Source organism: Perca fluviatilis, chromosome 19 (genome assembly GCF_010015445.1).
Source record: "Perca fluviatilis chromosome 19, GENO_Pfluv_1.0, whole genome shotgun sequence".
Classification (NCBI taxonomy): Eukaryota; Metazoa; Chordata; class Actinopteri; order Perciformes; family Percidae; genus Perca; species Perca fluviatilis.
In genome coordinates this window covers 32,594,435-32,620,407 of record NC_053130.1, presented here as the reverse complement: position 1 = coordinate 32,620,407, position 25,973 = coordinate 32,594,435, and the positions used below count along the sequence as shown (strand labels likewise).

Sequence of the window (25,973 nt, the reverse complement as noted above, 5' to 3'; positions counted from 1 at the left end):
TGTATATGTGTGTGTGTGTGTGTACGTGTGTGTCTGTCTCACTGTGTGTGTGTGTCTGTGTGTGTCTGTCTCACTGTGTGTGTCTCTCTCTCTCTGTGTGTGTGTGTGTGTGTGTGTGTTTGTGTGTATGTCTGTGTGTATCTCCGTGTGTGTCTCTTTGTGTGTGTCTCTGTGTGTGTGTCTGTGTTTCTGTGTGTGTGTGTGTGTGTGTGTGTGTGTGTGTGTGTGTGTGTGTGTGTTCTGTGTGGTGTAAACGTGTTTGTGTGTGTTTGTACATGTGCGTTTATGTGTATATTTTTTAAAGGTAAAATATGTGTCTAACCGTTCTTAATAAAGTATTGTGGAGCTGCAGAGACGTCCCGGCCTGCACCACCTCTCCTACAGACTACACCTCCTCTCCTCCAGACTACACCTCCTCTCCTTTTATCTTCAGTAGACTTGACTACTGTAATGGTGTCTTTACAGGTCTACCTAAAAAATAAATCAGACAACTGCAGCTGATTCAGAATGCTGCTGCTCGAGTCCTCACTAAGACCAAGAAAGTGGATCACATCACTCCAGTACTGAAGTCTTTACACTGGCTTCCAGTGCCTCAAAGAATTGATTTCAAAATACTTTTGCTGGTTTATAAATCACTAAATGGTTTAGGGCCAAAATACATTTCTGACCTGCTGCTACACTATGACCCACCCAGACCTCTCAGGTTGTCTGGGACAGGTCTACTTGTTGTCCCCAGAGTCAGAACTAAACAGGGGGAAGCAGCATTCAGTTTTTATGCTCCACATATCTGGAACAAACTCCCAGAAAACTGCAGGTCCGCTGCAACTCTCAGTTCTTTTAAATCAAGGCCTTTCTTTAAATCTGCTTTTATATGTTTAACTGTTTTAACTGTTCTTCTTATACTGCACTGTAAATTTTATTCTTGTCTTTTAATGTTTTTAAATTGTTTCTTATTTTTGTCCAATGACTTTTGTTGGTTATTTTGAAACTGCCGCTGAAAACGGGTGAATCTCAACAAAGCTGGAAGTTGACGTCAACCTCCCAAGACCTGTAACTTTGTCACGCCCATGGGTGTATTAAGAGAACAGTCACACCCCAACATTTACATAGGCTACACAACTGACCTGAGATCAGGTGGTCTTCTGAATCTATCTAGGTCACGCAGATCTCTGCTATTCCATTACAAAATTCACTTCTGAAACTTTTTTTATGCTGTGTGTCGGAGTTCAGCGCCGGTGCTGCCTGAAAATGAAGCTAACTATCCGTGATTTGTAGCTACATATAGCTAGAATTGAAGGGACAGCCGCAGCTAACGAAACACCTAGCTAGTCTTCAAAAATATTCATTAACTTGAAATCGGACACCGTTGTTAGCTTTATAAGACCCTTAGGTATATGTTGTATACGTGGCGTGACAAAATTCAAACTGTAAATATACTCGAATTATGCCGAAAATGAAGCTAACTATCAGTGATTTGTAGCTAGCTACACATAGCTAGCTACGACCAATCTCCGACCAATCTCACATAGCTAGCTAGGATTGAAGGGACAGCCGCAGCTAACGAAACACCTAGTCTTCACAAATATTCATTAACTTGAAATCGGACACCGTTGTTAGCTTTTTAAGACCCTTAGGTATATGTTGTATACGTGGCGTGACATGTGTGTAACATGTGGTAAGAGATTGCTGGTGTAACAAGCTCGCTGACCGCGCTCTCACTCTCACACACGGGCCATTTAGCTAGCAGTAAGAGGGGAGTTGCAGGCCCTGGAGCTCTGTCAGGGCAGCGGCATTTGGTTATCCATTAGCCCAAAAGACGGTGACTTTGCGCAGGTATGGAGTGCTGTGGGCTGCCAGTCGTGACGGAGCTCCAAGTACCTCATAGCAGGCCGGGGTCTGTGAAGGAAGGCAGGCCGGGCGGCGAGGCAGCAACACAGGCAGCACCGGCGCTGAAATCCGACACACAGTCTTACCAAATTTTCGTAAAACGGCCCATATTTGAGCTTTATATAGTTGATTTCTCGCTTAAAAAAGTCTCAGAAGTGAATTTAATAACAAAATAGCCCGACAAACAATGTATAACTTTGCAGTGTCTGAAATATGAGACCTGCTGTCGAGTCTCCCATGTGTTTCTATGTAGTTTGCTCAAACCAATCAGCGCGCACCTCATTCTGAATATTCATGAGCATACCATATTTCGAAGAAAAGCTCTTGTTCCAAATAGAGCCATATTCACAGGGTAGTTAAGGGCCCAAGAAAATAGCATTCGGGCAAATTTCAGCCCAACCAATGTTACATACCACATTAGGAGACCTTAAGGAACAGTGTAAAATACCCTATATAATCATTCTATCACCCCTTTAACTGTTCTTTCATGTTGTATGTAAAGCACTTTGAATTGCCCTGTTGCTGAAATGTGCTATATAAATAAAGTTGCCTTGCCTTGCCTCCTACAGACTACACCACCTCTCCTACAGACTACACCTCCTCTTCTCCAGACTACACCTCCTCTCCTCCAGACTACACCTCCTCTCCTCCAGACTACAAGAACCTCTCCTACAGACTACACCTCCTCTCCTACAGACTACACCTCCCCTCCTACAGACTATACCTCCTCTCCTCCAGACTACACCTCCTCTCCTACAGACTACACCACCTCTCCTACAGACTACACCTCCTCTCCTCCAGACTACACCTCCTCTCCTACAGACTACACCTCCTCTCCTACAGATTATACATCCTCTCCTACAGACTACACCTCCTCTCCTACAGACTACACCTCCTCTCCTACAGACTACAGAAAACATCTTTGTTTGGTACAGATCCTCACAAAAATCACACTATAATCATTTTAATTTCTTTCAATGTTAATAATTTTCAATGAAAACGAGAATGACACAAAAACGATCATTCCCTCCAATATCGTGAATCATATCGCAATCGCAATATCAGTCATAATAATCACAGATATTTTCGTCATATCGTGCTGCCCTAACAGACACACACTATCCGGCTGAAGGAGCGACAGATCGAGATGTGGTTGTTTTTTGGGTCCGATCTTTATGCCAAATACAAATATATCTGGTTGTTTTATTTGTTGGAACATGACAGTATTTGATCTTTAAATGGTATGTTTGTGTGTGTGACTCAGCCGGCTGGTTCTTCTGAAGGAGAATCGGAGGATTACAACCGGCCGCCGTCCTTCTTGCAGCTGGACTTCACCTCGCTGCACGCCAGCCTCACGCACGCCCACGCCAACGGAATGATCATGGTGAGTACGGCTCTCAAATATTGTTTTGTGTGTGTGTGTGTGTGTGTGTGTGTGTGTGTCTGTCTGTCTGTCTGTGTCTGTGTGTGTGCAGAGAGAGAGAGAGAGAGATGTCTCGTGTCGTATGATCGTTAACAAATTCAACATTTCAGCAGAGGAGTTAATTTCCATACAGATTTAGTGGCCTGACAGTTAACGGTGAAGTAGGGATTTGATTGGCGGGGGTATGCTGGTGACGGTAATGTTATTAGCTAGCAGTAGACTTAATGAACCAGAGGTGAGTCTGATGAAAAGTTCTGTGCCTGCCCGGTTCAGCTCTGAGATTTTCTTACATGTGCGCGGCCCAAGGAATAATCTCTGAGATTAGGTGAATGTTGGCTACAGCTCACAGCAACTTCATACTATACACTCACCTAAAGGATTATTAGGAACACCTGTAAGATTTCTCGTTAATGCAATTATCTAATCAACCAATCACACGGCAGCTGCTTCAATGCATTTAGGGGTGTGGTCCAGGTCTAGACAATCTACTGAACTCCAAACTGAATGCCAGAATGGGAAAGAAAGTTAATCTAAGCAACTTTGAGCATGGTTGTTGGTGCCAGACGGGCTGGTCTGAGTATTTCACAATCTGCTCAGTTACTGGGATTATCATGCACAACCATTTCTAGGGTTTACAAAGAATGGTCTGAAAAAGGAAAAACATCCAGTATGCAGCAGTCCTGGGGGGTGAAAATGCCTTGTCGATGCTAGAGATCAGAGGAGAATGGGCCGACTGATTCCAGCTGATAGAAGATCAACTTTGACTCAAATAACCACTCGTTACAACCAAGGTATGCAGCAAAGCATTTGTGAAGCCACAACACGCACAACCTTGAGGCGGATAGGCTACACCAACAGAAGACCCCACCGGGTACCACTCATCTCCACTAAAAATAGGAAAATGAGGCTACAATTTGCACAAGCTAACGACAATTGGACAGTTGAAGACTGGAAAAATGTTGCCTGGTCTGATGAGTCACGATTTCTGTTGAGACATTCAGATAGTAGAGTCAGAATTTGGCGTAAACAGAATGAGAACATGGATCTGTCATGCCTTGTTACCACTGGTAAGGCTTGTGCTGGTGTGAGTGTAATGGTGTGGGGACTGTTTTCTTGGCACACTATAGGCCCCTTAGTACCAATTGGGCATCGTTTAAACGCCACAGCCTACCTGAGCATTGTTTCTGACCATGTCCATCCCTTTATGACCACCATGTACCCATCCTCTGATGGCTACTTCCAGCACGATAATGCACCATGTCACAAAGCTCGAATCATTTCAAATTGGTTTCTTGAACATGACAATGACTTCACTGTATTAAAATGGCCCCCACAGTCACCAGATCTCAACCCAATAGAACATCTTTGGGATGTGGTGGAATGAGAGCTTCGTGCCCTGGATGTGCATCCATCAAATCTCCATCAACTGTAAGATTCTATCCTATCAATATGGGCCAACATTTCTAAAGAATGCTTCCAGCACCTTGTTGAATCAATGCCACAAAGAATTAAGGCAGTTCTGAAGGCGAAAGGGGGTCAAACACGGTATTAGTAGGGTGTTCCTAATAATCCTTTAGGTGATTGTATATTATAATATATATATTAATACTATATAGTGTCTGGCTTTTGTTTGATATTTAGTGTTGGCAAATGGCTTTTTGTTGAGTTTCCTCTTAGTGAAAAAGTAGACATGGAAAGGTGTGGCACCTTTTTTTCGCCAATCTTATTCCACACAACAGTGGCGATGTTCCATTCAGCTATCTGCTCGTGCTCCAGGAAAGTGAAGAAAAGTGAGTTTGGTATATCCAGCAATCATGTAGCTAACGTTGGAAGCAGGAAAAGAGTCAAAGGCTACTTAGCACGTTTGTGGGTCTGAGGTGTATTTCACATCTTAGCTGCCAAAGGTCCACTGCTGTCTTCGACCCCCTCTGTCTCTGGTCCTGGGCTGAGATCAGTCAATCTGCAGGGGGTGGCCAACAGCTAGAGTCGCAAAAGCCAATGTGTGCTTCTTTTATCGATATATATTTAACAATATATTTTGCATATCTAATCCAAACAATGTCAAACTTGACAATGAACTTACTCGTGCCTGTAGCAAGATGCATGTCAAGTCAAGTTTGAAATCAATCGGACAAACGGTTCAAGAGATATGCGCATAACACACAGACACACACACACAGACACACACACACACACAGACACAAACACACACGTTCCTGCAATTTATAGATGTATGTATTCCCATTCAATGTATTAAAAATATCACTTTTACATGTGTGTCTGTGTGTCTGTGTGTGTGTGTGTTATGACGCAAAAGTCTTTATTTATGTGAAGTAAATTCTATTTTTTTGGGGGGTTGTAACCCCCCCCCCCTCTACAGTTCTTTCTGAGTGATATCTGCTCTAGTTTTTCCAACGTTTCAGACACATATGGAGATAATAACGCTCCAAAACCACATTTTTCTGAACTATTTTGACTTTTTCTACAATATTTCATCTTTATTTCTGTGTAATATTCTCCCAGGTGCCCCCCTTTCTCGGCCACCACTTCCTGTTGGAGGTTCAGATCCCCCGAGAGGCCAGTGGGCTTCCTGTCTGGCTGCTGCTCTATGGTGGGGGCCGCGTACCTGGCCGGCTTCCTGCTGGGAGACACGGCCACCTGTATCACCCATCAGACATCCCGGCTCAGGTACGTGCTGATTTAGTGGTGTAGTCTACGTGATACGCAGGTGTAAGGAGTATACCCACTAGGAAAGGTCCAGGATTTAAGTAAACCCACTTAAAAAAAATTACACATTGCGTAATAATGAATGTTTTGTGAGAGAATTTTCAGTTACACTTTACTTGAAGTTAACTACATAAGAGTGACATGACAGCGTCATGTGTTCATGACACTGTCATGTCACTCTTATGTACACTACTTTTAATTATTTTTTATGTTTTATTTAATTTCATAGCATTTGAAAAATTACAAAAGAATGTTGAAAAAAAGTGACACAATAGTTTGGAAAAAGCTTCAAAAATGGAAAATAAATCTACAGAAACGTGTCGAAAAAGAACAACAAAATGTTGAAAAAAAATGTTGACTCTCAAAAAAAAAAGAAAAAAAATATATATATATGTATATATATATATATATTAGGGCTGTCAAAATAACGCGTTCATTTCGATTAATCTGAGAAAAAATAAGGCAGATTAATACATTCCATATTGACCTTTAACCCGGAGCCGTTCTAGCCACCATTCGACTGTAAAATGAAGGAGGGAGACGAGAATGAGCTTTGGATCAGTTTGATGCAGTCTGTGTATTACTAGATGTGGTAATGCTGCTCCTCTCTGCACGTTTCCTCTTGTTTCCTGTTCAACATTTACTTTCACTTTACAGAGTTTGTGAGCTTTTTCTCTCCGTGTGAAGCTCCAGCTGAAGGTAATTTAACTCTGTCTGTAAAGTTTATTTATATATATATATATATATATATATATATATATATATGTCTGTAACGTTTGACGGGTGAACTAAAGCTGTGGTTATTTTAGTTTAAGAGCAGAAAGCTGCAGAGAAACCAACACAACTGGACTTGTGGTTAATTAAAACTGGCGTCTTCACAAAGATCTGCGGTCTGGGTATCTGGTTACTGTCTTATAGATCCTTTATTTCTGTCTTATAGATCCTTTATTTCTGTCTTATAGATCCTTTATTTCTGTCTTATATAGATCCTTTATTTCTGTCTTATGTAGATCCTTTTTTTCTGTCTTATGTAGATCCTTTATTTCTTATGAGAACTCTAGCACTATTAACCTGTACAGACGAGTGGAAGGTCCCTTGTGTTGCTTTCACGGGACAAAGGAAGAACAAACACACACTGACAACAACCACAGTTACACAGAGAGAAGAAACAAAGCCCTTATTGTGAAAACTTCTCCGGCTGTCAGAAAACAAAGATATTGATTGTCCTAATGGAGTCTTGTCTCCATTAGAGGACAGAAAGATGACATTAGTCCTGGAGTCTTTCCAATGTTCCTGTTCTCTGAGAAAGATAATGAATGACAGAGCAGGATGAGCAGAGAGCAGAACTCATTCAGTGAAGAGCTTCAGACTTTATTTTCTGCTTGATATTTTCTAGTTTCTCCAGCAGCTTCTGTTTCTGGAGATTAAAAAGTGTTCTTCCTCTCTTTCTAACAGGACCCATCAGAGACCAGACCCTGCTGAACCTGAACCTGAACCTGAACCTGAACCTGAACCTGAACCTGAACCTGAACCTGAACCCAGCTGTGTGTCCATGAAGAGTGACTGGTCCATGGAGACACCGCTACTTTAAAAAAGGAGGCGACCTGTAAGGGACAGGCCAATTAAAATGGAGGAGATGAGAAGGAAGAGGCAAGGACAGAAGGAAAGGGAGGAACATATTGAAATAAAGAGCCGAAGACCAAGGTGAGTTGTTCTGAAACCTCCAACAAACTAGAAGTAGTGTTGTCTCATTGGGTGTGTGGTCTTCTTCTAGAGGGTCTCTGTGTTTCCAGCCCACTGTAGCCTGTCGTCCAGGTGAACTCTGGGATACCTATGGCCCTGTTTACACCTGGTATTAAAATCTGATCTGAGTGATCTCTCTGTTCCCCGCTGGTACCTGGAAAAGGTGGCCATGGCTATACAATGACCTTATTATTAGTTTCATAAAATGTCCCCAAATTCGCCAGTATGTACGATATTACTACACTACACTGTACTATTACTACAGACATTCCTGCTTGTATGTATACTTTTGTTATTTTTTAGTCTCTCATTGGCAGATATCCACAGATCTGCGGCTGTGAAATGGTTGTTATTGTGTTGTAGCTCAGTTTTAGAGCAAAATTCTGCCATCTACGCATGTTTTGTTTTCATATTCAGTTATTCTCATCAGACAGTATTTTCTGTTTTAGATTTGGTTCGCCCAATATTCACTTGTTTTTTGTTCACACTGTTTGTTCAAACAAACCATGAGAAGACATCTAATTATATTGTTACCTTGGTACTCTCAGTGAAGAGACTATGCCTCCACTCTGTTACATAGGCCTATTCCTTATGTACAAGAATGATTACTACACAGAGATAGAGATATATAATCTCTTGTTGTTCCCAGAAACCTCCAAATAAGGCTTTTGGATGTGGATGTTGAAGGTGTGCCAGAAAGAGGGGGCAGCAGCTGCAAAGACCTGTCTCTCCAGGTTTATGGCCTATTGCATTAGGCGTGTCTGGAGGTCATGAGGGCATGGATAAGTGTTTTGGCAGCAGAAGAGGGCAGGGACGGCTGGAGGTGGTCGATGTTCTTGAGGTGAAAAAGGCAGATTATGTAACCTGATTTACTTGGGGTAGAAACAATAGGGTGGGGTCAAGGGTGATTCCAAAGTCATGGACCTGGGTGGAGGGTGAGGATGGAGCCGTTAATGTTGACGTCTGGGTAGAGTGGGTAGTTTGGACCAATGATCAAGATTTCAGATTTATTGCAGTTGCGTTTGAGGAAGTGCTGTTGCATCCATGTTTAAATGTCTGCAAGGCAGGTAGTGATAGTGGAGTGGGTAGCTGTTGTTTTGGAGGAGAGATGGAGTTAAGTGTTGTCTACCCAGCAGTGGATACAGAGGCCATGAAGGTGGATCTCTCCCAGGATGTACATAATGAACAGGAGGGAACGTGAGATACTTGAATACTGAATTGAATTGAAATCTGGGGCAGTAAATCTTTTTGAGGCCAACTGAGAGACTTCACCATTGGATAATGTGAGCTAATTCTTCCTGATTCCTCCACAGAGTGGACCAGGAGATCTCAGAAATTCCCAGTGGTCAGTCTGCCCAGCAGCATCAAACACACATGGACTCCATATGTGTGGTCTGTACATGTACAACAACAACTACCTTTACATCTATCTTGTTCACACTCATCTGGTGCACTTTATAGACCAGAGGATTGTCATTGTTATGTTTTCTGATGCACTAAAGAGTAGTACACAATTTTGTTCTATCTCCTGACAATGACAGTAAAGTCAATTGTGATTAAATTACTTCTTATTTTATCAATAGAAAGCAGAGCTGAATGTATAAAGCAAACAGCATCGTACTCAGGACAGAACCTTGAGACATAGATTTAGATGACGGAGCACAGTAATGAACAATAACTGAAAAACTCCTGTCTGAAAGGTAATAAGATAACTACTCCAGAGCTGATCCAAACATTTCCATCCACTGCCCGAGCCTCTCAAGTGTGATACAGTGATCCACCTTATCAGATGAAAAACTGAAGACTAATAGAATTAATGCAGAATCTTTACTTTTGGTTTATTAATTACCATTTATATAATGATCCATGAATGAATATAGAATTATTTGTGTACACAAATGTCATCATAACATAATTTACAAAACTGGTCTGTTTTGATAATCCGAGTATTTTAAAGCTCCCAAAAACATTCTGTTAAGTGACGGTTTAGTTTTTGGTATCTTTTGGATCTTTGCAGGGACAAAAGATGGAAACACCTCAAGAAGTCGTCTTAACAACTTTAGAAGACTTGGGAGCTGAGGACTTTGAAAAATTTAAGTGGTACCTGCAGCAGAAAGGGACCCTAAAGAAATTCCCTGCAATCCGAAAGAGTAAACTGGAGAATGTAAACAGGCTGAACACAGTGGATATGATGTTCCAGACCTACAGTATAAACACTATTAATGTGACCAGAATAGTTTTAGTGAAGATTGATCAAAATGCTTTAGTGGAGAATTTATCAAACATCGTCTATGAACCTGCAGGTAAGTCAAAATCATATTAAATATAAAAAAAGGATGTAACAAAGATCAAACATATATGTAACCGTCTTCAACAAACACTAGCTTTGTTAGCAACGTCTCCCTCTTATCTACAAAGACCCATATTTTGTGTTGACAACAACAGAGCAAGCTACCAAACATCCACAAGAAAAATGAAATTGAAAGTGTCTCCGAGAACCAAAAGTGATGAAACAAAGTCACTGTTTTTTTGTTTACTCTACTGGTTAAAATTCGCACACACTGATGTCAGTTCATAGATGTATGACGGAGACACCCAACATATCAGTTGTTTTTGAGGAATACTAAGTTATTTTACAATAGTTAACATATTCAGGACCTCGTCGTCAAATGGGCTGAATAGATTTCATGAATACAGAAATGTGCACACTCACATTCACCAGAACAAACCCTCATTGATTTCATTGTTTTATTCATTCAGAGATTCTTGCTGCGTGCCAGCGAAAAGTCAAATCCAACTTACATAAGACATTCCAGCTTGTGTTTGAGGGGATTGCTAAAGCTGCAAACAAAACCCTTCTGAATCAGATGTTCACAGAGATCTACATCACAAAGGGAGGGGTCAATGATGAACATGAGGTCAGACAGATTGAAACAGTATCCAGGAAACCAGACGGACCAGAAACAACAATCAGACGAGAAGACATCTTTAAAACCCCACCTGGAAGAAATGAATCAATCAGAACAGTGATGACAAAGGGAGTGGCTGGCATCGGGAAAACAGTCTTAACACAGAAGTTCACTCTGGACTGGGCTGAAGACAAAGCCAACCAGGAAATCCAGTTCACATTTCCATTCACCTTCAGAGAGCTGAATGTGCTGAAAGAGGACAAGTACAGCTTGGTGGAACTTGTCCATTTGTTCTTTAGTGAAACCAAAGAAGCAGGAATCTGCAGGTTTGAAGAGTTCCCGGTTGTGTTCATCTTTGACGGTCTGGATGAGTGTCGACTTCCTCTGGACTTCCTCAACACTAAAATCCTGACTGATGTTACAGAGTCCACCTCAGTGGGTGTGCTGCTGACAAACCTCATCAGGGGGAATCTGCTTCCCTCTGCTCGCCTCTGGATAACCACACGACCTGCTGCAGCCAATCAGATCCCTCCTGAGTGTGTTGACATGTTGACAGAGGTCAGAGGGTTCACTGACCCACAGAAGGAGGAGTACTTCAGGAAGAGATTCAGAGATGAGGAGCAGGCCAGCAGAATCATCTCCCACATCAAGAAATCACGAAGCCTCCACATCATGTGCCACATCCCAGTCTTCTGCTGGATCACTGCTACAGTTCTGGAGGACATGTTGAAGACCAGAGAGGGAGGGGAGCTGCCCAAGACCCTGACTGAGATGTACATCCACTTCCTGGTGGTTCAGTCCAAAGTGAAGAACATCAAGTATGATGGAGGAGCTGGTTCGGATTCACCCTGGAGTCCAGAGAGCAGGAAAATGATCGAGTCTCTGCGAAAACTGGCCTTTGAGCAGCTTCAGAAAGGCAACCTGATCTTCTATGAATCAGACCTGACAGAGTGTGGCATCGATGTCACAGCAGCCTCAGTGTACTCAGGAGTGTTCACACAGATCTTTAAAGAGGAGAGAGGACTGTACCAGGACAAGGTGTTCTGCTTCGTCCATCTGAGTGTTCAGGAGTTTCTGGCTGCTCTTCATGTCCATCTGACATTCACCAACTCTGGAGTCAGCCTGCTGTCAGGAAAACAAACAACATCGTGGTGGTCTGAAATGTTCAGAGACAAATCAACATGTTTCTACCAGAGTGCTGTGAACAAGGCCTTACAGAGTCCAAATGGACACCTGGACTTGTTCCTCCGCTTCCTCCTGGGTCTTTCACTGCAGACCAATCAGAATCTCCTACGAGGCCTGATGACACAGACAGGAAGTAGCTCACAGACCAATCAGGAAACAGTGGAATACATCAAGAAGAAGATCAATGACAATCTGTCTGCAGAGAGAAGCATCAATCTGTTCCACTGTCTGAATGAACTGAATGATCATTCTCTAGTAGAGGAGATCCAACAGTCCCTGAGTTCAGGAAGTCTCTCCACAGATAAACTGTCTCCTGCTCAGTGGTAAGCTCTGGTCTTCATCTTACTGTCATCAGAAGAAGATCTGGACGTGTTTGACCTGAAGAAATACTCTGCTTCAGAGGAGGCTCTTCTGAGGCTGCTGCCAGTGGTCAAAGCCTCCAACAAAGCTCTGTAAGTGGGATTCATTAATAATGAAATACTCTGCTATCTTTCAACAGGAGTTAAATATAAATAACTTGTTTCCTTCTTGTTGTCTCTCCAGACTGAGTGACTGTAATCTGTCAGAGAGAAGCTGTGAAGCTCTGTCCTCAGTTCTCATCTCCCAGTCCTCTAGTCTGAGAGAGTTGGATCTGAGTAACAACAACCTGCATGATTCAGGAGGGAAGTTGATCTCTGTTGGAGTGAAGAGTCCACACTGCACACTGGAGACTCTCAGGTCAGGATTCATTAACCCATTCAACTGATCACCATTTAAACTCTTATTAACTTTAGTTGATTAAACATCTGACATGTAACTTTGCGTCTGCTGATACGATCAACTTCGGCAGTAGTTATTAATTATATAATTATTAATGTCTAGACTCAGTTACTTTCCATGAGGATTTGTCATTTTTTACTTTTGTTGTTAAATAATTAATTAGAACAGATTATTTAAAAGGTTTATTATAAATCTGGACCAAAATGTATCAGGTCAACAAACATAAAACAAACACATGGCTCCACGTGTTGACAGAGGGTTCTTGTGTGTTGTTCTGTGTGTTTGCAGTCTGTCAGGGTGTCTGATCTCTGAGGAAGGCTGTTCTTCTCTGGTCTCAGCTCTGAGCTCCAACCCCTCCCATCTGAGAGAACTGGACCTGAGCTACAATCATCCAGGAGACTCAGGAGTGAAACTACTGTCAGCGGGACTGAAGGATCCTCTCTGGAGACTGGACACTCTCAGGTACAAACACTGATGAACAAAAAGGAAATATTTATGTAGGAAGTTTTAAAGGACAACATCTCCAAGAACTAAAATGATAACTCCCTATCTGCTCGAACTTATCTTATATGACAAAAAATAGCAATAAATGGCATCTCCGATTCATATTTTTAATAATTTTACAGCAATAAGAGCTAGTGACTTACCGTCGTTTCCAGCTAAAAGCTAACACTCTGGCCGTCACAGGGGTGTCTTTAGTGTCTTTGTAGCCCCTACATCCCGCCTGGAACTTGTGCATTTTTTCGGGGTCTTTGAGCAATAAATCCAAACTCTTTCTTCCAAGATCTATCCACTTTATGTCCATAATTTATGAATTTTCGGCTGCCGATCGCCGCTAGTTGTGATGTTAACCATTTTGTTTCCCATGATGCTTTGGGAGACGCTTGTTTTTGTCTTGTAAACCAATGGAAGGCAGGTCCGTCACACATTAGGCGCATATAAGGCTGTCAGTACGTCATCCGAGGGACAACAAAGATTGTTTAATGTGAAGAGAGATCACTCTCAAAGTCAGAATAGTAAGATGTGACCAAAGATCGTCTATTACTGTTCTACAGAGAAGAATGACATCATCATTTTGCACTGGATAACTCCAAATATATAGGAGAACTGTTTTAGCCAACACAAATGCTTGTGTAGCATTGCTGTGTGTGTGATATTGACATTATTATTTTGAGTATTGGCATAAGTGAATGTCATTAGGGCAAAAGCGTCCAGACTTTTACAATTTTTTATTTTAGATATTTTGTCAACTGTATAAGTTATGTTTATTTATTCACTGCTTGACTCCCAAGATATATGAGAAGTGTTTTAGACACAATATTGGCTTAGCTTTTATTGCTCTGCGTGTCATATCAATACATATGTTTTTTTTATTTATTTGTCTTTATGGTCCCACAATCTTATTTTTACATTCAAGTGATCTCACTGCAGCACAAATATTCTAATAGCCCAGTTTGTCCTGAAAAAACTGATTTTTAAAGATTGACTGTGCATAATATGATGTTTTACAAGCCTTTTTAGAAAATAAAACCAGACGGACCATGAGTTGTCAAAAATGCCTCAGGCTGTGGCCAGGTTGGGTCAATGGGTAGAGCACGAGGACATATATTTAGAGGTTTATGGCTTGAAGCAGAGGTCCAGGGTTCGACTCCGACCTGTGACGATATCCTGCATGTCTTCCCCCTCTCTCTCACCTGTCCTGTCCATTAAAGGTGGAAAAGCCCAAAATAATAATCTTTAAAATGAAATGCCTCAGGGTGCAGAGGGTTAATAATGTATGTAGTTCGGACAGATATCTGTATGGTAAAGGACCATTTTTCCTCTTTCCCGGGATCAAATCAGTTTCATCTCCACAGAAAAAGGTCCAGGACAGGTTTAGCCTAGCTTAGCACAAAGCAATGCACTTTCTACACAGTAAGAAGAGTGTGTGGATGAAGCATTAATCTACTCTTTCGGCGGACTAGTTAACCAGCTGTTTAAAATGTCCGTTGCCGGTGCTGCATGGCTCATGTGATCGATCAGAGACATACACTGACGTCTGGACCAGTTCTTGTACAAAGTTCCTCTTGTGCTGGGAGAGTACCGACTCTAAGTTCAAAAAGTCCCTCAAAACACTCTTTCCTAGTCGCTGCTATGTTAACACTATATACTGAATTTCTTCTTTGTACTAGATAATAATCCCTCCTGAGTCCCTCCCTCTTTTAACAGTAGGGAGTTTGACTGATGACAGCATGATTTCTCTGTAGTTTGGGGGACAGTGAGTGACAGCGCAGGGTCTACACCAGGTCTCTTGGAGGATGATGATGTCTGTGTGACATGTGAGTCAGTATCCAGTATTGGAGACTGCACTATTCAGTATGACATGATGTACCCTGCTATGACATGAACTACAAAGACTACCTTTGAAGTCACTGTTCCATTATCCTTATTATGACTATTATTGCCACTGTTCATCACACCCCCAACCGGCCCCGTCAGATACAGCCTACCAAGAGCCTGGGTCTGTCCGAGGTTTCTTCCTAAAAGGGAGTTTTTCCTCACCACTGCTTGCTCTTGAGGGACTTACTGTAATTGTTGGGGCTTTGGAAATTATAGAGTGTGGTCTAGACCTAATCTATCTGTAAAGTGTCTCGAGATAACTCTTGTTATGTTTTGATACTATAAATAAAATTGAATTGTGTCTTTGGTGTTGTCTTTGAATTCAGGGGTTTCACTTTTACATCCAAACAATGAAGAGTTAAGGCCCTGAATATTCGACATGGAGACAGTAAATGGCTTCATTGTTGGCAAATACAATATACAATATATAATACAGGCCAGCTGGGTGGAAGCTGCTCTGTCTGTTGGTTCTGTGGGGGGGTATCTTGGTTGCGTCCTAAAGCCACATCTTTTAATTTCTTTGCAAAGGTGCTGACGGTATCTTTGTGGAGGTGGACATTGTGGTAAAGGCTGTGGATGTTGAGGGTAGGGTGGTGGGCCAGGGGGACATTTGGCATGAGGGCACATCCACGTGACATTTCAGCATTTATCCAGTGGATGGTGTCAGGATGGAAGTCTCTTCGTGGGAGGACGGTAGAGATTATAATCTTTGATGAGGGGAAGGTCTGTGTAGCCCTCTGTGCTACTCTCTTCACAGACTCTGCTACCCCTCTCCTGCTGTAGTCTCAGGTCATTAGTACCTGTGTGGATGATATGGCTAGGCTGACCCAGGAGGGGCTCAGTGAGCAGCTGGAGGGCATTGTCAGTCCTGGGGCATTGGATTTTGGTGACTTTTTGTCCGGGGAAAAGCTGGTCCTCATTCACAAATTTCCCATTAGAATCTATAAGGATAATGATCTCAGCATTGCTGGTTTTCTTTTGCTCTCCAGATGTAGGCTTGTTGGTAGTGGCCTCTGTATGTGGGTCGGGGGTGGGCATTACTGCAGGTTGTTGTGATGGTCTGGTGTTAGTTAGGGTGGAGGTGGATGGCTGTGGTTCATGTTGAGGGGGGTGTTGATGGTGATGGAGGGTTGTGGTTGGTGTTGGCAGGCTCCCAGACTATGGAGCTGCTTCTTGAGGCTGAGGATGGTTTGCTCTCTCAGGTGCAGCTCCTCTCTTATAACAGTGAGATCTCTGCCCATGGCCTGTCTGTCCTGCTGCAGCTCCTCTCTTATAGCAGTGAGTTCTCTGCCCATGGCCTGTCTGTCCTGCTGCAGCTCCTCTCTTCCAGCAGTGAGATCTCTGCCCATGGCCTGTCTGTCCTGCTGTATCTCCTCTCTTTTAGCAGTGAGCTCTCTGCCCATGGCCTGTCTGTCCTGCTGCAGCTCCTCTCTTATAGCAGTGAGCTCTCTGCCCATGGCCTGTCTGTCCTGCTGCAGCTCCTCTCTTACAGCAGTGAGATCTCTGCCCATGGCCTGTCTGTCCTGCTGAAGCTCCTCTCTTATAGCAGTGAGCTGTCTGCCCATGGCCTGTCTGTCCTGCTGTAGCTCCTCTCTCATAGCAGTGAGATCTGTTCTCAGAGCTTCTCTGTCCTGCTGCAGCTCCTGGACCTCTCCTCTTAGCTCCTGTATGGATGCCTTCATCTCGTTCCTCACCTGGCTGAGCTGGTCTCTTAGTTGCTGTGTGGATTCAGTGAATGTCTGTTTGGAAAGCAGTAGCTCCTTCAGTTCCACCAGCTCTACTTCTTGCAGAGATAGACTCTCTCTCATATCGGACACTCTGCTATCCAGTTGACTGCTGTGCCCTGAACGGTCTCCTAAAGGCTGTTCCTCTTCCAGCTCTTCCCCTGGTGGATATTCTGTGGGGTTGAAGTTGCTTTCCTCCTCACTGTCTCTGCCAGAGCTTTGATGGTGTTGAAGTCCTCTTGGACAGAGCTGAAACTGGCCTCATTGCCTTGAAACATGATGGTCCCATTGTGGTAGACATTGATGTAATGCCCTCCCCCCCCTCCTCCTTTTAGGGTGGAGCCTGCTGGAGTCAGATATTTGAGACCAGGTCTGAGGAAGTGTAAGTGTGTTTTTAATTTCATTCATCAAACTGTGACATCACTCATTCAACCCTCTGATGTCATCATCAAAGTGCTGATTGGTTAATAACTGCAGCTGTGTTGTGTCTCCTCTCCGTCAGATTCCTGTGAACTCACACTTGACACAAACACAGTACACAGAGTCCTCAAACTGTCTGACAACAACAGGAAGGTGACACGTGTGGAGGAGTATCAACCATATCCTGATCATCCAGAGAGGTTTGAGTCCTGGGAACAGCTGCTGTGTAGAGATGGTCTGACTGGTCGCTGTTACTGGGAGATCGAGAGGAGAGGAGAGGTTAATATATCAGTGAGTTACAGAGGAATCGGGAGGAGAGGACACAGTGTTGACTGTTTGTTTGGATGTAATGATCAGTCATGGAGTCTCTTCTGCTCTGGTGATGGTTACTCTGTCTGGCACAATAAGAGAGCAACATCCATCTCCTCCTCCTCTTTCTCTGGTAGAGTAGCAGTGTATGTGGACTGTCCTGCTGGCTCTCTGTCCTTCTACACAGTCTCCTCTGACTCACTGATCCACCTCCACACCTTCAACACCACATTCACTCAGCCTCTCAATCCTGGGTTTGGGTTAGGGTCTGTTTCTGGTCTGTTTCTCACTGCTGATCAGTTGAGTCTGTATAGGATCACACTAAACAGAAATATTTCAGGTTATTGTTATGAAGTAATGAATGAACTTTGTATAAAATAAATTGAACAGATTCCTGGTGAACATTGTAAATTTCTTCTACTTCCAGTCCTTCAAAGATGGAAGCTGTGATCATCAAATTGTAGAAATGCCATTGACTTGTGTCATGTTTTGATTTATGTCTCTTTTCACAATAAAAGCATAAAGATACTGTGAGAGTGTTTGTGGTCTTTCTGTTTAACTTTTACACACAATAAGATGTCTCGGTGTCCCAGAGGTCTTCCAGGTTGAGCTGCAGCGTGAGAAACCCTCCTATCAGAGAAGTCAAGTACGTAAGTCTTTCACTTTTACATTTTCATATTGTGTTGAATTCAGGGAGCAGAGAGTCTCTCTTTTTTCTCTCCACGTTAGTTATCTGCTCAGCCAGCTGCTGGAACTTCACACTGTGCTATTAGTACTTTTACTGCAGTAACATGTCATTAATGTGACAGAAAAGCTATTTCATTGGGTCTGTTGGAGGTTTGATTCACTCCCACATTAATATGTTTGTGTTGAAGACTTGACTGTTGGTATCAGTGAGGAAAGAAGACAGAGGGGGTGGGGGGATGGATTTCATATGTTCAGCTTGTGTAATGAGTAGTTGGTGTCTACAGTCATTAAATCTTTCAGTCAGTAACGGAGCATCGACACAGCAGTCCAAATGTACTTTTATTGTGAAAATCTGCTCCTGCTGCAGCCCTTCCTGCCTGCTTCCTGACAGCTTCCTGGCTGGGACTCCTTTCAGGGAATAGCTCACCTGTGTCAGAGATTTCTCTCCAGGTGGAGACTGACCCTCTTCTTTATCAACTCTTCTTCATCAACTCTTTGGACTGTTTGAAGAAACTGTAAGTTGCTGTTTGATACTTTAACAACATGTTAGTCTTTGGTCTCTTCAGGGTTAGTTTCTGGCTCTGTAATGTTAAATATAATGTTTCTACTTCACTGCTTATTTCCTGAGAAAGTGTGGACCACTCTTGTGGTGGAAGATAAATCTACATGTTGATGATTTACTGGAATCAAACAGCTGAGCTTTATTTCCTTTCTCCAGCTGTCAGAAAACAAACAGTCATCTCCATCAGAGTAACGTGAGACACAACACAACTCTAATGTTTCTGCTAAAAGTTCAAGGTTCAGCTTTATTGACATAACAGAATTGTCCAATGAAATGCAATCATCATTTACAGCTGGCTCTGATGAAGTAAAGTTACCAACCAGGCTGCCTCTGTGGACTTTGGGATAAAATATCAGAAAAAAGTTTCAAAATATATTCCATAAAGGCGACTAAAAGTCTGAAAAAAGCAACAAATACATGGTTTGCGTGCAGTTTAGTGTCCCAAATTCCACTATGGCCACGCCAAGACCCGCCCTACAAATTCTATTGGTTGGGGTTAGCATTTGACCTTGAGTGGTTAAGGTTAGGATAACCTTTCTCCAGCTGTCAGAAACAATCAATCGTTTTGGGTCATGGAGAGCTAGGGGGACTACTATGATCACATCAAAATCACTATTTTTAAAACACTAAGAAGGCTCGACACAACATGAAACTTTGCTCCAAGTATCACCAGGGTCTCTACACATGAACTCAGCACTGAAAACATGGTGTGTGTTTACAGAGTTTACTAAAAAGAGGTTTTGAATGACTGACTTTAGCTGTTGGTGTTTCCAGTCGCTACCATCTCGCCAGTCAAAAAGTGTCTTATAAACTCTGTGTACACAAACAATGTTCTCGATGCTCGAGTTCATGTGTAGAGGAATTGGAAAACTGTGTACATTCATAAACTGTTCATAGGATAGTATAGCACCAGATTCATCGAAAAGATTAAGAATTTGATTTAAATCTCTTTGCAACCATTTAGGAAAAAATAAGGATTTGTTCCTAATAAGTATGTTACAATTGTTAAAGGGGAAAGTCTTGTGCGGTGAAAAATTGTGGACAAAAGCTTCCAAGTTAGAAGGGCTTGCTGATGGAAATTTCATAAATTAATTGGCAATTTATTTGGCAAAATATTACATTTTAAAATAAAAAAAGTTTTGTTAAAAAATGGGATTTGAGATAAAATACCAAATTGACTCAGGGTTTTTAAAGACATATTTTTAACCATTTCCCTTTAAGGGTATTCAGTGTCAATGAAATCTAGGACTTAAAGACCTCCTTCTGCTTTACTACTGGAAAGTACATTTTTATTTAGCTTATGTGACTTATTTTTCTCTTTAAACTGAGCGTCTGGAAATTTACTGGAAAATCTCCGCCCCTTTGCAACCCTAGTCTTACCCATAACAGTCTAAGGTCTTACCCTGAAAATTCACCTCAAAACGCATCGAAAATGCAAACACAATATTTTTGTGGAACTTCAATGGGGAATAGAGACTAACAAGACAGATAACAACATTGAACATGACATAAACAGTCATTTATTTTTTTGATTTAGGCGACTAATTTTTCTTAGTGACACAGGAGGTGCTGGATCCATCCTTAACTTTTAAAGAGAACAAACCGCTACCTTACCTCACTGATTATCAGTCGGCTGATTGTTATTCTGATCCTCTTTTCCTCTTTCCTTCGGCAGTCGTTCTGTCCAGTGTGTGTCTGTCTGTCTCTGTGTGTCTGTCTCTTTGTGTGTGCCGGGGTGTGTGTGTGTGTGTGTGTGTGTGTGTCAGTATTTTTTGGTGTTTTTTGTCAGAGCTTTGGCCTGAGTTTGTTTTGTTTTGTCTTCAGCATGGCGTCTTCCTATAAAATCCCCAAAAAGAAAGGGTCTGACTCCGCCCCCCTGCACACGTCACCACTGACCCGCCTCCAGAGCTCCGCCCCTAAATTTAAGGTGGTATTACAAACTAACTAATATATTTGATTTTGAATTGATGACTGTGATCGTCCGTTTTGTTTTGTCTGAACAGAGTTACGTGCTTCAGTCCGGCAGAGGCAGAAGTGACAGGATGCATGCTGGGAGTGCTCTGGGCTCGTCAGCGGGCGGACAGAGGTGTGTAGAGCGCCCCCTACAGGCCACACGGTGAATCACATCAACACATAACAGCACAGCACAGATAGAGTGTCTGTGTAAAGAATAAATGTCAAACATGCGTCCAGCGCGCCTCTCTTCAGGGACGTGGTCCAATCACTGCTGGGACTCCACGTCCCCGACAGAGGAGCAGCAACAACCAATCACAGCCGAGGCTGGAGCAGCCAATCACAGCCGGGACAGAGAGCCGAGTCGTCATCCAGCTGCTTCTCAAACGGGTGAGGTTTGATCACAGAAACAGAAACTACCGGCTCTCCCCATTGACCTGTCTTTTTCAACACTTTTGTCACATTTTTCAAAGTTTCTGTCAATATATTTGGAGCTCTCTTGACGTTTTTTTAATCCCATGTTTTAATCACTTTTCTGGACATTTTTGGTCACTTTTTTCTAGGGCTGGGCGATATGGAAAAAATCTAATATCACGATATTGTTGACCATATACCTCCAAAATCAATATGGTGGCGAAATTGTAGGGTTGACAATTGGTGCTTACAAAAACATATTTACACAATGAGATTTTTGATAAATAATCATCATTATTGTGGATATAATAACTAAAGGGGGTAAAGGCAAATAATAGAACAGCTAGAACAGTCTGATAAATTCAAAATAGGACATCACTTTACTGTAATCCAGCCATTAAAACCAGGGACAGACTTGTCTCATATCACAATATCGATATAATATCGATATATTGCCCAGCCCTACTTATTCAGATGGTTTTGTCACTTTTTTCTGCCTTGTTTTACATTTTTTTCAACATTCTTTTATAAATTGTCTTTATTTGCTACAAAATTGACTAAAACACCCAAATTCAATGAAAGTAGTGAGCTGATCATGTATTTTACTTGTGAAGAGTGTTGTAGGGAACCATCCACGTTAGTTTGTTTTTAAAGTTGGTTGAAAGAAACCCAAATTTCTGATATAGAAACGTTTTGAAAATGGGTCAAATTTGACCCCGAAGACAACAGGAGGGATAACTATTTATCATCAGCAGATCACAGATTGGTATGTGTCAACATTTGGTCAGGAAACTTGTTTTAATTTCTTTTCAAATGCTACACATTATATACATTACATTATAATAAGTGCTCTGTTCAGCACCATCGCTGTCCATCAGCTGTCACTGGTGCTGAAACATTTTCGCTTGACTGTTTTCTTTGTTCGTCAATACAAACTAGTTGAAAACTGTCTTACTTGGCTCAACAACTGACACAACATAACATATGCAATCATCACATTGACCCGAGGACACCAGGAGAGTTACATATTTATTAGTTACTTTTTCCAAATCCACATGAACAACGTTCATGTCAGCTTAAATAAGTCACTTCCTTTTAAAGCTGTCCTCCTCGTGTTCTACCACTTTTTTGTCGTATTTTTTGTCACTTTTTTATTGAATTTTTCGTGAGTTTTTTGTTTGGACCGTTATCTTCATGCTGACTCTTTGATCTTCTATTTTACCAAAAATATACCAACATTTTGTTGAAATATCAGATATTTTGCTCTCTAGGTTGTTTGCATTTAAATCTAAAAGTGGATCCTGTCTCTTCACTGGGGTGAGTTGTTGTGATGAAGCTGTGAGTTAAATGTGTGAGTCAGATGTGTGTAGAGGTGTAGGGATCTACCGATACCGATTAGCCAATGACCGATACGGGCTGCTGATTTCTTTGAGCCGATATTTGGAGCCGATACTGCTTTTGGTCCCTCAATTTACATCCTAAAAATGACACCGTGAAGATAACAAATGTTACAAGTCTCAATTTTAAAAAGGAACATTTAGTGAACTTAAAAAATAATATTTAACAAATAGTAAAAACATGAGGTTGAAAAAGTAAAAAATGTCGGTTAATGCAGCAGCAGCGTATCGCTGTCCCTGGTGCTGAAACGTTTTCACTTGACTGGCAAAAAGTTTTCTTTGTTCGTCAATACAAACTTGTTGAAAACTGTCTTCTCTTTGTGTTTTATTTGACATATAAAAAAAGCTTACTTGGCTCAACAACTGACACATTATAACATATGCAGTATTTCAAATTTGTCCACTTTTCATAAATCATAAATTTGGGTTTCTTTTAACCAAATTGCCCCAAAATAACATGGATGGTTCCATAAGATGCTCTTTACAAAGGAAATTAAGGATCAGATCTCTATTTTCATATAATTTTGGGTGTTGTATTCAATTTTATAGCATTATTATCCTGACTAAACTTTGACAGATCTGTGATTATCGGTTACCTTCATTCCTCTGATCTTAACTATTAGTCAAAATCATTCATCATTTCTGCTTTTTTTCTTACACAAAAAATAGAAAAATGCATATAAATGAGGTTTAATGACCAAGAATTCCAAAAATAAGTGTAAAACTAGTGGAAATAAATAGGTCTAGAGATGAATATACTGATGTTAATGGAAAAACGTGCCAAAAACGTTGAAATAAGCAACAAAAAGGTAAAAACTGTGTCTAAAAGAGTTAATTTCCACCCGGGAGGACAACACAAATTAACATGTTAACCAAGAAATATCAGAGACTAAAAATATCAGAGACTGAAGCATGTGGAAAGTGTGTTTTAAATTCATTTATAACTTTAGTTTAAATCTCTGTTTAGCTTCTTTTGGAATTAGAGATGGCCCGATACTGATTCTGATTCCTGAGCTTGACACACACACGCACACAGTTAGAGACACACACACACAGACAGAGAGACACACACACACAGTCAGACACACACACACACACACACACACACACACACACACACACATACACACAGACACACACACACACACACAGGCACACACAGACACACACACACACACACGCACAAACACGCGCACGCACACACACACACGCACGCACACACACACGCATGCACACACACAAACCCAAACAATGAACGCCCCAAAACTTTCTTTTATTCTCCAGTTTGACAGTCAGTTATAATAGAAAAACAACATAAATAAACTACTTTAACGATGATTTTCTTTAGGGCTTTATTACGTGGTATCTGATCGGTGCATAAACTCCAGTACTTCCTGATACCGATACCAGCGTTTTAGGCAGTATCGGAGCCGATACCGATACTGGTATCTGGTACCTTTTTCTGGTCAGCTGGATAAGGAGTCAGTTGGATAAATCTGGCTAGTCCTCGGGTGTTTGGGGTTGGCCGATTGAAAATAATCCAAAATTCTCTTTGGAGACATCCCTAAGTAGATAGTGATAGATAGTAGAAACTCATTCCTAGTTGTGTGTGTGTGTGTGTGTGTGTGTGTGTGTGTGTGTCAGTGTGTGCGTGTGTGTGTGTGTGTGTGCCTGTGCGTGTGTGTGTGTGTGTGTGTGTGTGTGCGTGTGTGTGTGTGAGAGCCTGTTCTTTGTTCTAAAATGTTCCAACCCGTATCTACAGCAGCTACGGTAACTACCGTACCGTAACTACCGTAGCTGCTGTAGATACCGTAGCTACCATAGCCTGGCTGTTTATCAGCACGTAGTCGGAGCCCTGGGCCTCACGTTTAGGACCTTTTATTTCAGGGTCATAACTTAACTTGACTTAACTTTTAAAGAGAACAAACTTCTACCTTACCTCGCTGATTATCAGTCGGCTGATTGTTATTCTGGTCCTCTTTTCCTCTTTCCTTCGGCAGTCGTTCTGTCCAGTGAAGAAGAGGAGGAAGGAAGAGGAGGAAGGAGACGGAGGAAAGAGGACGACACAAAGCTCAGAGCAGAGACCGGTAGGAGACTCAAACTACAGACTCAAACTACAGACTAGTAGGGTGTGTGTGTGTGTGTGTGTGTGTGTGTCTCTGTGTGTTTGTGTGTGTGTATACGTGTGTGTGTGTGTGTGTGTGTGTATACATGTGTGCGTGTGTGTACACAGGAAAAAAAATGTATGGTTGAGTTTCAATGTCTCGAGTTGCCTTTTTGTCCTCTTACAAACAGCCACCAAAAATTACCTAGCCATTGTTGAGATGAAGAATTACTACTTGCATTTTAAAATGTGAAAACAAAATGACTTCAGTAAAACCCCACTTTCTAATACATGCTCAAAAGTCAGATAAATCCATTTAAATGGTTTGAGTTTGATACAGCTAGCTGTGTTAAAAGTTCTTTTCAGTTTAGCAGTATCTAAAGGCAATAAGAATGAATTACTTGAAATGTAAGAGAAATATACAGCAAGTTTTCCATTAAATGGTCACATATACCATCCACCGCATGACTCGTAAACTGATCTTTATGTAAAATCTGTTGATTGCTTGACAGATATGAAATGCATATGTCATATGGAATTGAATGTTTAACCTGAGTGGTGTTGCTGGCAAGCTTTCCCTTCATTTTAATGAAGTGGTGATGTTGTTTTTAACCACAGTCTCCTGGGAGTGATGTTTCCAATGCCACGAGTGCTCTTTGCCATGGCGAGAGACAGCCTGATCTTCAAGCCTCTTTGTTACATGACCTCCAGGCAAAGCCCTGTCGTCGCCACACTGTCTTCAGGAGCTGTAGCCGGTAATCCGGTTGCAACTATAACTGGGACTATATGCAATAGGGTTACATATAGGGATTTGCATAACCCTTTGGCTTGCAATTATATGTGTATAAAAGTTTTAGCCCAGTGCTCGTTGAAAGTTTGTTCATATTGGACCATTCTGCACCTCATGGTTCCTCCAAAGCCAATGCTGGAAGTAGTGTGCCCTTAATGTGACGAGGGAGAAAGGATTGTGGAAGTCAGGCAGGTGGATTGGCATGCAGCACATCTGACTTTCCAGCATTCCCATCTCATCACTGATCTTAAACTTAAATTGCCTGTCTCTCTTAGTTATGCTCTTAGTTATGCTGTTATAGTTTTAGACTGCCGGGGGACTTCCGTCCTTCCTTCCTTTGACTGCTCTCTCCTCTCCTCTCTTTCCTTTGACTGCTCTCTCCTCTCACTTTCCATTTGTGTGCATCCCATCCCAAGGGATGCTTGTTACTAACCTGGCTCTGAGGAGTTTACTCCCCGGAGTCCTTGTGCTTTGATTTTTTTCTCATCCAGCATATTACCTTGGAGTACATTGCACCAAGATCTTGGTTGCAGCTGTCGCCGTGGTCCTGCTTCACTCCCTACCAAGCTCTGCGGTGCCCTGCAGTGTCATGCTGTTTTTC

General features: G+C 41.9%; 1 protein-coding gene across 1 annotated transcript; it reads left to right on the top strand.

Moving 5' to 3' along the window:
* The first annotated feature begins 7,520 nt into the window (after nucleotides 1-7,520).
* Nucleotides 7,521-17,280, top strand: LOC120548256 (NLR family CARD domain-containing protein 3-like). Its single transcript, XM_039784374.1, is given in 7 exon segments — nucleotides 7,521-7,741; nucleotides 9,094-9,172; nucleotides 9,798-10,083; nucleotides 10,541-12,326; nucleotides 12,418-12,591; nucleotides 12,922-13,095; nucleotides 17,239-17,280. Coding segments are annotated over 7 exon segments (2,586 nt in total). The 5' UTR covers nucleotides 7,521-7,664; the 3' UTR covers nucleotides 17,249-17,280.
* Nucleotides 17,281-25,973: the final 8,693 nt, after the last annotated feature.